Here is a 14,262-nt window from a genome sequence, read left to right on the forward strand (position 1 = left end):
CAAATCTGCAATACAGCGGGACTGTGAAAACTGAACTGCAATATAATGGGGGTTACTGTGATTTATGTAACCTGGTGCCGGACTAACTATTGTGTACATGTTAGATGCATGACGTTGATTCCTTGCTAATTGTTCTTTGTGTTATTGCAGATCACAGTACATAAATCAATCTAAATGAGCTACCAGACTGGGTTCTTTATCTCTGAACAATTAACGCCTTTGGGACATCAACAAAACAATCTAAATGAGAAAACATTTTATTGAGTTCTTTAATCTGAACACATCCCTGTCCCTTGTCACTCTGAACATTGAACCCCCTGGAGACATCATACTCCCTCTTGGATTAATTATCATGGATCCTTTGTAGAGATTAAAATTGCTGAAAAGATTTTTCCATTGGCATAAAAAAAAGAAAATAATTGCCTGTATTGCTGGTTCAAAACATTAACATACCACTATAAACCCTAAACAGTTTAATATCTTATCTTACAAATGATTTTTTTACAAATTGCAACAGTAACGCTCATGTATATGCACATGCGGCCAGGGTCGGGGTGGCAATTTGGAAATTCGGGACAACTCCCAACAGGCCGGTCTATTCCAGGCCGATCTGGTCTAGCATTTATTTGATATGTTTTTAAATAAATTCCATTTCCGACATAACAGGCATCTTCAAATGGCAAACCATGCATCATCATCAATATGGCTCAGTGCTGCCATTAATCAGTTACAGTATGCCTTATGTATTTGTTGACAAATGCTAAAACCGATAAGCTCAATTGTGCCATCAGGTTGGTTTGTTCAAACAAGTGCAAATTTGTTTTGGGAATACAAGTTACTGTGTTATATATCTCATTACATTTTTTGGTAGACTAACATCTAATTGTTACATTGAACAAAATGTTATCACAAAGTTGTTACTGGCTGGTCATGAATTATTCCAAACAGCACTCAGTGTTTTAATTGTCACGCACAATTGTTCACACTAGCATGAACATATGAAAAAAAGCTCAGACAAATATCATATAGTCTTTTCTTTGTTCTTCGTAAAGGTGTTTTGTTAACATTTCTTGGACAACAACAGCAAATCAAAGTAGGACTTTATTCAGTTTTTCTATTAAAGATGCTCTGAAGTCATATTCATCAGTCATTTCTAAATACATTCCATCCATCCATTATCCATACCGCTTATCCTCACAGGGGTCGCGGGCATGCTGGAGCCTATCCCAGCTGTCTTCGGGCAGTAGGCGGGGGTCACCCTAAATCGGTTGCCAGCCAATCGCAAGGCACACAGACACAAACAAACATCCGCACACACAAGCAATTTACAGTGTCCAATCAACTTACCATGCATGTTTTTGGAATGTGGGAAACCGGAGTACCCGGAGAAAACCCACGCAGACACGGGGAGAACATGCAAACTCCACACAGGGAGGCCGGAGCCGGGATCGAAACCACGACTACGTTAGCGGACGTGCTAACCAGTCGACCACCGTGCCGCTAAATACATTCCATATTTCTAAAATTAAGTTCTGTAAACATGAAGCTACAAGTGGCTACTAGCCACTAGCAGAACAATGGGACTGTAGAAATCCGCCTCAACCTTGTACAATGCACCGCCCGTAGATCCTCACAACAGAGACCCACAAGGGTTTCAGCGTTGTTCGTTATTTGCTCTTAATTATAAAGCTGAGTTGTTTAATAGAGTACACTCTATCACTAACCTATGCTAGCGCAATAACATAAAAATTAAAGTAAACATTTGTGTAAAAAACAATCCCAATGAAAAAGAATGAATATAGCTGAGCATGACTTCTTGTGCCATGTGAAAACGTTTTTACCACCTGTCAACCCACCAAAAATGTGTCCCGCCCACCTGTTGCGAATCACTGATCTAGTCTAGGATTTAAAAAAACATGAATAGAAAATAAAATAAAATAATAATAGATTGTCTACTTCGTAGGTTTTTTTTTTTTGCCATACTGCAAAATTCTTCTTCATTAAATGACAAGTTTAGATAAATTATTTGAAATAATATGACACCTTCAATTTTTCAAAATCTTTTGCAACCTTTTTTGAGGCCCGAGTCGTAGACATTTTCAAACTAGTTAAATTTCGACTTTGATGTGAAAAAAAACATTCTCGTTCCTTCATGCCCTTCTTGCAAATTGACACTTTTTTTTTTTTTAGAAAGAAAAAAATTTTTTGTAATCACTCCTTCAATTACAGCTTTTTAAGTGAGGCCCCATACTCATATTACTATCAATCTGGTTTGATTTAAAAAAATCAGGCAATCTTCTTGCTACTATCATGACAAACATAGGACAACATTGTGTCAACCATGTTCTTGACAATGGCCCTCGGAGGGTGCACGTCGTGGGGCTGGTGGTGCGCCACGCACATCTGCCAGGCGTCCAAGAGCATAACGTTGAGACCCTCGAACATGGCGCGCAGCATGACGTCCAGCTGCAGTGAAAACCAGTCGCTGTGGTTCAGACTGACGTCCCGATCCAGGGCCCGAGGGTTGGCGGTGCGGACCACCACAATGGTCCCCGGCGCCCGGTCCAGAAGTCGCACCACCGCTTTGCGGATATGCCGGAGGCGGCGTATGTAGACCTCCACGGGGAAGGGGCTGAAGTGAGCCCAGACGCTAAGCGCCACCACCGTGTTGGGACCGCCGGTCAGGCCGTCCACCTCGTTGGCAATGTAGCGCAACTCGTTGGCCATGATGGCGGTGTACATGATGGGTGGGCCGTGACAGCGGTACTCCAGCACAATGTTGTGCTTGCTATCAACCGCCATCGAGGGCCCCGCTTTTTTGGGAGTGTGCAGGTCGAATTCCTTCATCTCTGTAGGACAGAACACAATAAATCCATATAAGAGGAAAGAAGCGGTCAAGAGTATCCAGTTCAGTATCTCTCACAGAACCACTTGGACGTGGTCAAAAGCGCTGAAAAAAGTGCAACAACTGTGTCATTCATCCACTAAATAATTGTGCAGAGTCGGGCAGTCCGAATTTGAGGACCCCAACCACAATTTTTGTGGACAATTGGAGGTTTAGCATTTTTTAAAAATAATTTCTTGGGTTTTAAAAAAATGGGGCGTGTGGATGCCCCCTTCAGATGGATGCCCGAGGCCCGTTCCTATAGGCCCCACCCTTTGCATGTCCATGAAATCAACAAACAAAAATTGTTCATGCTATGGCAACATGCAGCCAATGAGCTGGGAAATCCAACTTCAAAATAACATTTTACCAAAAAATTACATGGACATCAATGCCTTAGTAGGCTTTTATTTTGAAATTGGCCCTCACAGCATGTGGCGGCTGTCTTGACTCATCTTCCCGACTGGAGGCTGTCCAATCTGGCAACAGCTGTCAGACTACTTTTCAAAGGCTTTTAATTGACGAAAATGACTGCATATTTAGATGCTGACAGCCAGACACAGTTGTAATTGCTACTGATCAATTTGTACCAAACCAGGCTTACTCAAATGTGCATTTTGGAGGACAAAAGCGTGAGGGTTGTTCTTCTGACGTCACTTCATCCCATAGCCCAAAATCTCACCCACTCATGTCTCTAAACAACAAAATACAGTTTCCTGCTAAGCACAATTAAAAATGAAGAAACATGTTTTGATTATCTAAAAAAGAAAACCAATTGGTCATTCTTGATTCAGTGAAATGTTATTTATTTTCTCTTCTCTATTCATGATTATTCTTTAACCAAGCAAAAGTATTTTATTTTGATATTTTATCTGAATACTTGATGATTTATTTGATGACATTTTCAATAGACGCACGAATACTAAAATATTCACTAGCTGCAGCCCCACAACCATGTCATGGAAAACTTCTAACTGTACTTCAGAAATGGTAACCACAACCACAACCTGTCTCTGTCTATAATCGGCATGCAAGAACAATGTAACAGCGTCAAGCGCTTGCTATGCAAAGCATTTCTTAGCATTCAGATTGCAAGCTGCTTAGTGAGTTGTCCTATCAGTATCGGTCTTAAATATGAAAAGGCTCTGGCAGAGACAAGGGAGACAGATACTTTGGTTCAACTTTGCACTTTGTTGACTTATTTCTGTCTGCATGCCGAGGAAATAAATTCTTTATATCAGTTATAGTTCTTCTTCAGCTCACACAGACAAACACATTTGCACAACAAACAAAATGGGTACATTGTAATTAACAGTAAAAAAAAAAAAACGTTTTTACAATTGCACTTATGTACATTTCAGTGTTTGTAAAATAAATGATCCAAATTTGTCTTTTTTTTTCACCCCAAGTTACTCACTTAAAGCGGAAGTCAACCCAAACATATTTTTTTCAAGAACATGTTCCCAGCAGCACTAGTTGAAACATGGCATTCTGTTTGATTTTGCGTTTGTGGAATATAAGTTAGGCAGCAAAATGCACTTATTTTTAGCCATCTCTGGGGCGGCCATTTTGTCTTCTGTCGACTGAAAATGACATCACAACTGCTCACAACGATCAATCACGGCTGACCTGTTTTCTGAATCTGAGCCGCGATTGGTCATTGTGAGCAGTTGTGATGTCATTTTCAGTCAACAGAAGACAAAATGGCCGCCCCCGGAGATGGCTAAAAACGAGTGGATTAACACTTATTCCACAAACGCAATATTCATCAGAATGCCCTGTTTCAACTAGCGGCCTTGCATAGAACATATTCTTGGAAAAAAAAGGTGTTTGCATTGACTTCCACTTTAAGTACAGCGGGTGAATGCTTTTTCCAACTCCGTCCAAGCTGCCACAATTGCTATGAGACGGAAGCACTCACCTGGAAGCACAGTGACTAGGTACTCGTACCACTGTCGAATGGTGGAGTCGCCGTACATGTAAACCACCTTGTTGGTCAAACACTGAGCGATGGCAGCCGGCCTGTCAAACTTGCGCATGGTGACACCGCCCAACGGCCTCCACGAGTCCTGGTAGTAGTACCCAGAGATGGCCAGGTTCACCGGATCCGTTTTTTGCGTGCCGTTTTCTACATTGATGACACAATGACGGAAATAAATCTTCATCCCCCAAAAAGTCAGAGTCATTAGTCTGAATGTCCGCAGTACCTTTTCTGCATGGCAGCACGGTGATGGTGTTCGTTGTGTTTGCGTGGATGGCAACTTTGATGTTCACGCCACTGACGTCAAAAAGCCCATTACAAAAGATTGCAGCAGGAATTGCAACAAATAGATACGACCGTGATACTTGACAGGGAAAAAAATAGTTCTTCTCGGACAATTTTAGGGTTGAGCTCTTGCAACAGTACCAGTCACATCCCTAAAATCTTACTCCCATCCTTCTAAGACACCAGGAAGCACCCCAACTGGGATTTATGTATAATTTAATACGAACTAACTTTTGAATTGAAGGGCAATTATAGTCTTTTATGCATGTCAAAATGTACTTGAACCATGAATTTGGGATTGTTTGAGAAGTTCGGGGAGAGATTTGGAGGTTCTGGGGTCCAATGATCATTTTCTAATTGTATCTCACGTTATCTTTTCCGGTCTCTGGATTCTTTTTTCTTTTTTTTATACAAGGAGTAAAGTCACCCCTAACTTAAAGAGGAAGCCAGCCCAAACACATTTTTTTCTAGAATGTTCTATGCAACCCCACTTGTTGAAACAAGGCATTCTAATAAATATTGTGTTCGTGGAATAAGAGTTAATCCACCCGTTTTTAGCCATCTCTGGGCCATTTTGTCACTTCTGTCGACTGAAAACGACATCACGACATTGAGAAAACAGGTGAGCTGTGATTGGTCGTTACCTGAGCCCTGAGCAATTTAATTGTCATTTTCAGTCGACAGAAGTGACAAAATGGCCGCCCCCTGAGATGGCTAAAAACTAGTGGATTTTGCCGCTTAACTCATATTCCACAAACGTAATATTAATCAGAATGCCGTGTTTCAACTACTGGGCCTGCTGGGAACATGTTCTTGAAAAAAATGTGTTTGGGTTGATTTTCGCTTTAATGGACCATTTAGGTGAGCATATTGGAAAACGACTTACAAAGTAATTATTCACATTTCCTCGTATCACTGAGAATACGCAGCCACTCTGTCACGCTGCCAAAAAACAGAATTTGCTGTCTTTTTGCCCTGGCTGTTTTGGCACAAAATATTTAGACTCATTATCAGCACTAGTCTGTTCTGGCACACTACATTTATTAGGGAAAAAGTAAGCACTGATGGTCCTCTTTGCCATTGTTCACTGAAGCTACCTCTCTTCACTCAATAGCCAATCTCAGCAGGGCTGGGTGATATTGTCTTAAAGCAGCGTTGTTCAATCCTGTTCGAGGGCCGTTGTCCTACCCGTTTTCCATCATCCTGCTGCAACAGACCTGATTCAAATGATCAGAAAATCAGCAAGGTCTGCAGCAGCTGGATAGCGATCCTGATCACCAATCACGGCTGACCTGTTTTCTGGAACTGAGTCATGATTGGTCATTACTTTATTATGACACGCCCAGCTGCCCTCTCCACATAAATAAAAAGCAAGTCCTCATTTGAGAGCCCATTTAAGAAAACACTACTTGACAGCTGAGCAATAATCCGGTCTGACAAGTGTCTATTGCTGATCAAATGAAAACAGAAGAGAACAAGGAACAATAGAACAGTTCCTGTTGAATCTGTTGAATAAGTGATAGACGAATAACCTGTTAAAATGTAATTCATTGTAAGATTTCACAGCGCAAATGTGTTGTTTTTACCACAGCTGCGAACATAGTGCCCAAACCATAATTCCAATGAAATTGGAATAAATTAATTAATTAAATTAATCAAATTAAATGTAAATGGAAACAGGACTTAAAGCGGAAATCAACTCAAACATATTTTTTTCAATAATATGTTCTATGCAAGTCCACTAGGCATTCTGATAAATATTGCATTTGTGGAATAAGAGTTAATTCACTCGTTTTTAGCCACCTCTGGGGGCGGCCATTTTGTCACTTCTGTCGACTGAAAATGACATCACAACTACCCAGGTCTCAGGTAACGACCAATCACGGCTCAGCTTTAGAAAACAGACGAGCTGTGATTGGTCACTCCCTGAGCCCTGGGTAGTTGTGATGTCATTTTCAGTTGACATAAGTGACAAAATGGCCGCCCCCTCATATGGCTAAAAACGGGTGGATTTTTTTTGCTTAACTCATATTGCACAAACGCAATATTAATCAGAATGTCGTGTTTTGACAAGTGGCCCTGCATAAAACATATTCTTGGAAAGAGCATTTTGGGATTGACTTCTACTTTAAGTAGATCAGTCAGTGTAGCCACTTTTCCATTAGATAACCGCTTTTACAATGTATCAGCGGGCAACCTGATTTTGACAATGTTCAGATCAAGCGATCAACTTCTTGATTACTGGGCTACTTGTCATAAGCAAACAATGTAAAATAAGCCCATTCATGTTGTTTGTTTCTTAGGGGGACATTTCTCTCACGTGTCGCACACAGAGCTGTTGTGCTGAAACAATTCAGTCGGGCTACTCGCTTTGATTTCGAAAGCCTTACATACTTGGCAGTGGACTGTTTTTATTTTTTGCTCACTGACGAACCAATTCCGAATGACTGACAAAACTCTTTTGTAAACTAGCTCGTCACTGTTTGCCACCATGTTGTCAGTGGAAAACCAGCTCATCAGCAACAAAAAACATAATAACAGCCTACTGATTAAAAAAAAAAAAAAAGGCAAATTTACTGGTCGCACATGAATGAGTAGATGATTTTTTTTTCTTTTTTGTCTTGAATTTTAGGTGCAAAACATGACCATTTGGGCACGACCTGGTTTTGAGGTTCACTGAATACAGTTTCAAATTGCTTTTCGAGAGCAGGTAATACTGAGATGAAACCAATATCTAGGGATGAACTCTCCAATACCACAAATGTGATTTGGGGGTCAACAGTCTGACTGTTAGAAAAACTTTGGAACAGCTCATGTCAAACAACCACTGAGTGAACAAACCTCTGAAAGAGCAAAGCTTCCTTTTTGGTGATAATGTTTTTGAGGTAGCCTGCCCGAGCGTGGTTGATTCTGGTGTCACAGCTGAGTATTTTGGGCTTGTAGCAGAACCACGGCTCGCCGGAGTGAATGTCCGTGTAGTTGCAAAGTGGCCCCTGGTCTTGCGGCAGGCATGTATCGCAGGCTGTTGTCTCAGAACTAAGGCCGCTGCGAAAGAGGCTGACGAAGAACACCCGATGTGGCAGTTTCTCCCTCAGCCTCCGCAGCACGGCGACCGCCTCGCTCGAGTGCACCATCATGACCTCAACCTGAGCAGAGCCCTCCCACAGCAGCGGGAATCGAGCCGAATAAAGTCCATTCTTGTAGTCCAGCACCTGCCCGGCCACACCCGCCCGGTATTTTGGGGAGTGCAACCGAGCCAACAGGAAATCGCCGCCGTAGCGCTTGGGGAGGCCCTTGAAGTCGTGTAGGTGAACCTGCACTTCCAGCTGGTCGCCCACACACCAATGCTGGTTGTTTTTGGCGGGGACAATTGTAAACAGGCTGTGGGCGGGGTCACTTGTCTGGGACAGGTTGATTGGTTCAGAGCCAGGAGGCGGCCGGGGCCAGGCGATGGAGTTCAACAGTTTGCGCTCCTCCAGTTCTTCTACAGGTGAGGGTGGTTGGCCCAGATGTGAACAGAAGGTGCGATTGTTGTGAAACGTTCCAGAAAGGGTTGCTGACTGGATCCGGTTCTGGACCTTGTACAGTGCTGACACTATGTGGTACTTCCAGTTCTGAGAAGATGACATGATATGCATATATGGTCACATTGTAAATATGGATCATTGTAACCCTACCACTAGAGATGGGAAGTAACGAAGTACAAATACTTATTGTTATTGTACTTGAGTAGTTTTTCCAGTACTTTTTAATTCACGGAGTATTTATTTTTTAGAATGCAAAATGATAAAAAAAATATACATTCAAATATATATATTTTTTTCAAACATATTCAGGAAAGAGATGAAGCTAAATACTTAGTGTTGAAGTCGGATTCATTTGAACGTCAATCCAGATATTGTCAATTGCGGAATCAAGTTACAAAACTGAAAAAAACTATTCATAAATGGATATTATAGGAGACAAAGAAATTTTGTAAAGCAAGATGGCAACTTTGGAGGACACTAAATTAATTAATGGGGAGAAATGTAACGGCTGGAGATTCTTTTGCAAAATCACAGCATTCAAAGTCTTTGCTCACAATCTGTTAATTCGTAAAATAAAATGCTATGAATTTGAACCAGTTCCAGTGGCAGTCGGTCTAACTCTAACGACCTAAATCGAGGTGTGCCGCGGGGGAGCTGCCATGGACTACTCCTGTATTCCATTTTCACAAATGATTTGCCATCTGATTTGCATAGAATGTGTACAAATGTACAGGTATGATGATATGATTCTACACTGTCTTCCCAAGCAAATATCAGTGAGCTAGACAATGTTGTGACTTCGGCGTTAGAGTCGGTCTTAGATTGTATACAACAAAATGAGTTTGCATTGAACATCTCAAAGGCCAAATATATTGTTCTGGGAGTCTCGGGTATCAAAAATCTTTAGCTACCATGAGGCAGGCTTGACTGTATGTAGTTAACTTTTTAAATATGAAGATTCTACATTTGTGCCCACATTAAGCATATTTCAATATTTACCATCACAGTAACAGTGCTAGATCGCTACATTAATAGCTGTAAACGAATTGCCCAGAATAGAGTTCTATTCTGAGTTCAAAGCACAAATGTAGAGTACAATAGATTTCAAAGGACAAATGTTAAATATCTGCTCCCAATGTGTTGCTCCTGTATTGTAAGTATGTTTGTTCGAGAACAATGTTCATTTGATTCTTTATTGCTTTGTAATAAAGTTCTTTCTTTATTGCTCTATATCAAAGTTGTCAGTTCTTCCACACAACAGGTTGTGTGTAGTTATTCCTCTGTCAATATAGCGATATTGCTTATCCTGAAATAGTCGGACTCGATGTTTATTGCTGCGTAGTACCACTCTGCCAACAAGCAAAGACAGAAAGTATGCGTTGAAACGTAGAAAAAAGGGCTTTCCCTAGCAGTCACATTCTTCAGAAATACTGTATATTCCATCAAACCTGAAGTTTTGCACAATCAATCAAGATGTAGTTAAATCCACAGTCATTCCACTAGATTAGCACATTATAGTCAGATTACATTACCATACCAAAATCTAACTAAAAAAAATGCAGTTAATTGTGCCTTCAAGATGTGGAATAGCTACCTTCACCACATATGACAATCTAACAGGCACAGCAAATCCAAATTAAATACAAGAAAACATTCCCCAACAACTCAGTTATAATCCGGTTTGACAGGTCTGGTTTACTGCTGTTGTTTCCTGTTCTGTTCCGTTGGGGTGGGGGTCGTGTTACAGATGGAAGATTTTGCTGGTTGATACTCTTGCGTCTGGTGTATTGCCCAGCCAAAGTCGTTCAGGTGGCTAAGGAGAATCCCCCCCCCCTTTCCTCCGCACGCCCCTTGCTCGGTCCGCCACTAATTGTGCTGTTCGGAAATGCCCTTATAGTTTTATGCCATTAAAATAGAATGCATTTGTATGATCACTCACGGGTTCCTTAAAGAAAGGTACACATCTTGTGAATTCTACTCAGGTATGTACACTTTTGAGTACAACTTCAGCAGGTAAAATAATAAATAAATAGTTATTTCTTTCTATAAATATATACTGTATACATAAATGCTTTCTTTCTCGAATAAGAAAGAATGAACGAAAGAGTGAACAAACTTTTCTCACCTCCCCATTGGTGATATTACGTAGGAGGAAGATGAGGCCGAACAGTGTAAGAATGATGAGGATGTATTTCCAAACATTTAAGGACATGTTGACTGCCTTTCGTCGTGTTGATTACTGGCCGTTGCCGCAGTAATGATGACGTCATCCCTTACCTGGCCCTTCAGTCCCAGAATCATACTGGCTCCAACCAGGAAGTAACCTCATCCATTATGAAGGACTTCCACGAACCATCACCAAAAAAAAGGGGGGGGACAAATCACCTTCAATATGTATTTTAAAAAATAATAATAATAATAAATATATATATATATATATTTTAACACTTAAAATGTAAAAGCTTATAATGATGGTCATGTGAAGCCTTTTCAAGCACTGAATCTTTCCATCCAATTCGTTCCGAAAAAAGGTTCAGTTCTCACTTTAACACAAACCCCCCTGCTGGCCGAAACCTAAACTCCATCCATCCATTATCCGAGCTGCTTATCTTCACGAGGGTCGCTGGCGTGCTGGAGCCTTTCCCAGCCGTCTTCGGCCGTACTGGCTGCCAGACAATCTAGGGCACATAGTCAAACAACCATTCACACTCAATCCGACCATTGTGGCCGACTGTCGGTCGGCCTCAAACGTCGGCCCATCGGGCCAGAAATGTGGCGGCAGTATACACATCCCAACTTGCTAGCCGCGACGCCAAGTACCTCGTACATATTGCGCATGCGCTTGAAGCATACGGCGGCGGTAGTCAGAGATTTCAACCCGGATGCGCGACACCCTACTACGGAGCCCCTCTGGTGCCAGGGTATGAGAAAAAAAATATGTTTTGCTAATCTGTACCCACAGTTTAGCAAAACGCTTGCGTTCCGCCGTACACACAGCCGTATATCTGTCAATGTAAATTCAATTAGGAGGTATATTGTTTCTAGAGTGTAGTGCAATGCTTTGTGAATCACATATAGAGCAGTCATGGCGTGTTTTATTTTCACTTTCATCCCCTTATATCAAATGGAAATAATATTGCTCTAGTTCTATGGTGTTCCTTAAGCAGTTTAGCTACAATTATGAGTTTATTTTCATTTTTCGTGCGTCAAATTCATTCGCAACCATTTTCGCTCGCCACGAGCAATCATCCTATTGTCATTATCGGGTGGCGGAATGCAAGCGGTTTGCTAAACTGTGTGTACAGATTAGTAAACTGTGTATACATATTACTAAACTGTGGGTACAGATTACTAAACTACAGGTACGGATTAGCAAAAAAATATATATATCTCATACCCTGGCACCAGAGGCTGCTTTGATATTTACAGGGGAAAGCTGCCTTCTGGAGCTTTTCAGACCAGTTCTGAAGGATATTACCAACAATTCATCCCTGTACAGCAATATACTAGGTTTTAAAAGAAATAGTTGCTAACGTGCTCCTAATGCACAAATTGTCTTGCAAAGTTTCCTCACTTTAAGATCATCAAACAAATGTAAAGATCAGACAAAGATAACCCTAAACGTAAACATAAAATGATTTTTTTCCTCCCTCCCACCTATGTATGTTTATTTTTCCCCCCTCCGGCCTCCGTTCATAAAAAAGCTCAATTTAAAAATAGCATTTTGTGTTTACTTGTGTTGTTTTGGACCAATTTGCTGATGTTAAATTTGTTTGATAATGGGAAACATTTAAATGTGGCAAACATGCACAAAAGTTAATCAGGAAGGGAGCAAACGTTTTCATGCCCCCTGTATACCTGCCTGATATCTTGCATTAATTTTGGCATCTTTGTTTTGGTTTGGGAATGACTGTACCAACAAACTCTATTTTAGTGCGGTGATAATTACATAATTCCTGACTTTGATTCTGAAATGATCTGTCATGAGTTTCACATTGTATTTTTTTGTTTTTCAGTGCTGCAGGCATTGGACGAGTGGCAGAATGTTGCTGAGGGCAGTGCCCAGGCTGCGTCTGTGTTTTGGATGTGAGCCGTAAACATTTGCCACCCAGCAGGAACTGTATAAACATTCTACAATTACAAAAACACATTCTCCATACATATTATCCCAAATAAAATCCGTCCTTTTTTCCTGGCATCAGTGTACCGTGTTCAAGTACTAAATCAGCATCTTGCTAAACTTGGTTTTATATAGCAAACCCAAATGTCTTGTAACATGAAAATAGCAGACAGTAGTACAGCTTCAAAATGTTATCTGCTTTAAGAATTAACATGTGATGTGGTCAATTTCAAAACATTTAGCTGTTTTTACTCAAACTTGTCAAACAAAAAATTGTGTTTGAAGTAACTAACATTAAATTAGTGAAAAATGCTTTTAAGTTGCAAAAAAATAAAATAAAGCTGTTTGGGTGACGGGCGGCTAATCGGTAGTCGACTGGTTAGCACGTCCGCCTCACAGTTCAGAGGTCGTGAGTTCGATCCTGGCTCCGGCCTCCCTGTGTGGAGTTTGCATGTTCTCCCCCGTGCCTGCGTGGGTTTTCTCCGGTTTCTTCCCACATTCCAAAAACATGCATGGTAAGTTGATTGGACTCTCTAAATTGCCCCAAGGTGTGATTGTGAGTGCGGATGTTTGTCTCTGTGTGCCCTGTGATTGGCTGGCAACCAATTCAGGGTGTCCCCCGCCCACTGCCTGAAGACAGCTGGGATAGGCTCCAGCACGCCCCGTGACCCTTGTGAGGAGAAGCGGTATCGATAATTGATGGATGGATAATTGGGTGACTGCAAACCACAGTGGCATGCGTTTTTAAGTATCAACATTTATACCATCATACACAATGTTGTATAAGCGTTCATTAAGTGGGCCTATATTACATAGTTTTCTATTATGGATGTTCCTCCGACTTGAGAGGTTGTATGCTCCGACTTCTCGGGAAGTATGCTGGACTTTGAGTCATCCTCAACGAAGCAGGACTCGCCCTGGATGCTGGTACACTGGAGCCATCTAGGGTGATACATTCAAATAAATATAAAAGTAGGACTTCCTTGTAACAACAAATAACAAAAAATGACAATTTATTCATCCCGTGACAGAAATTCCTCTCAGCAGCAGTTTTTAGATATATGCTAAAAATAGTAACATCCCACAATCCCATGCGATCGTCCATTTTGGATGGAAACCCCACCTTTTCCTTGCGAACGCGCACGCTGGTCACTTGGACTTCTTTACGCGACCATGTGTTTTTAGTGGATTTAAACTGTCTGTTGCGATGGAGAAATACGCAGAGACTTTGAGCAGGCAGGCAGGTGAGTGTGCAGAGGGCGGCATGGCACAGTGGTAGAGTGGTCGTTTCCCAACCCAGAGGTTGTGGGCTCGATCCTGACCAATGTGACCATGTCGAAGTATCCTTGAGCAAGATACTGCACCCCCAGTTGCTCCTGATGCTGTGTCATCAGTAGGTAGATGAGTTACAGTGTGAAGCGTTTTGAGTACCAAAGGTAGAAAAGCGCGATACAAGTGACAGCCC

At 41.4% G+C, this 14,262-nt stretch overlaps 1 protein-coding gene across 1 annotated transcript; it reads right to left on the reverse strand.

The window, feature by feature from the left end:
• Positions 1–1,083: 1,083 nt before the first annotated feature.
• On the reverse strand, positions 1,084–12,305 carry LOC147136305 (NXPE family member 3-like). The gene is made up of 6 exons (XM_086051677.1): positions 11,222–12,305; positions 10,803–11,019; positions 7,992–8,764; positions 5,092–5,162; positions 4,806–5,012; positions 1,084–2,849 (listed from the first exon to the last, which is right to left on the reverse strand). Exons 2-6 carry the CDS (start codon positions 10,887–10,889, stop codon positions 2,287–2,289), a joined length of 1,701 nt encoding a protein of 566 aa, XP_085907803.1. The 5' UTR covers positions 10,890–11,019; positions 11,222–12,305; the 3' UTR covers positions 1,084–2,286.
• Positions 12,306–14,262: the final 1,957 nt, after the last annotated feature.

This window comes from Filicampus tigris, chromosome 14, assembly GCF_054856515.1.
Source record: "Filicampus tigris isolate MCC_2025a chromosome 14, RoL_Ftig_1.0, whole genome shotgun sequence".
NCBI classification, from domain to species: domain Eukaryota; kingdom Metazoa; phylum Chordata; class Actinopteri; order Syngnathiformes; family Syngnathidae; genus Filicampus; species Filicampus tigris.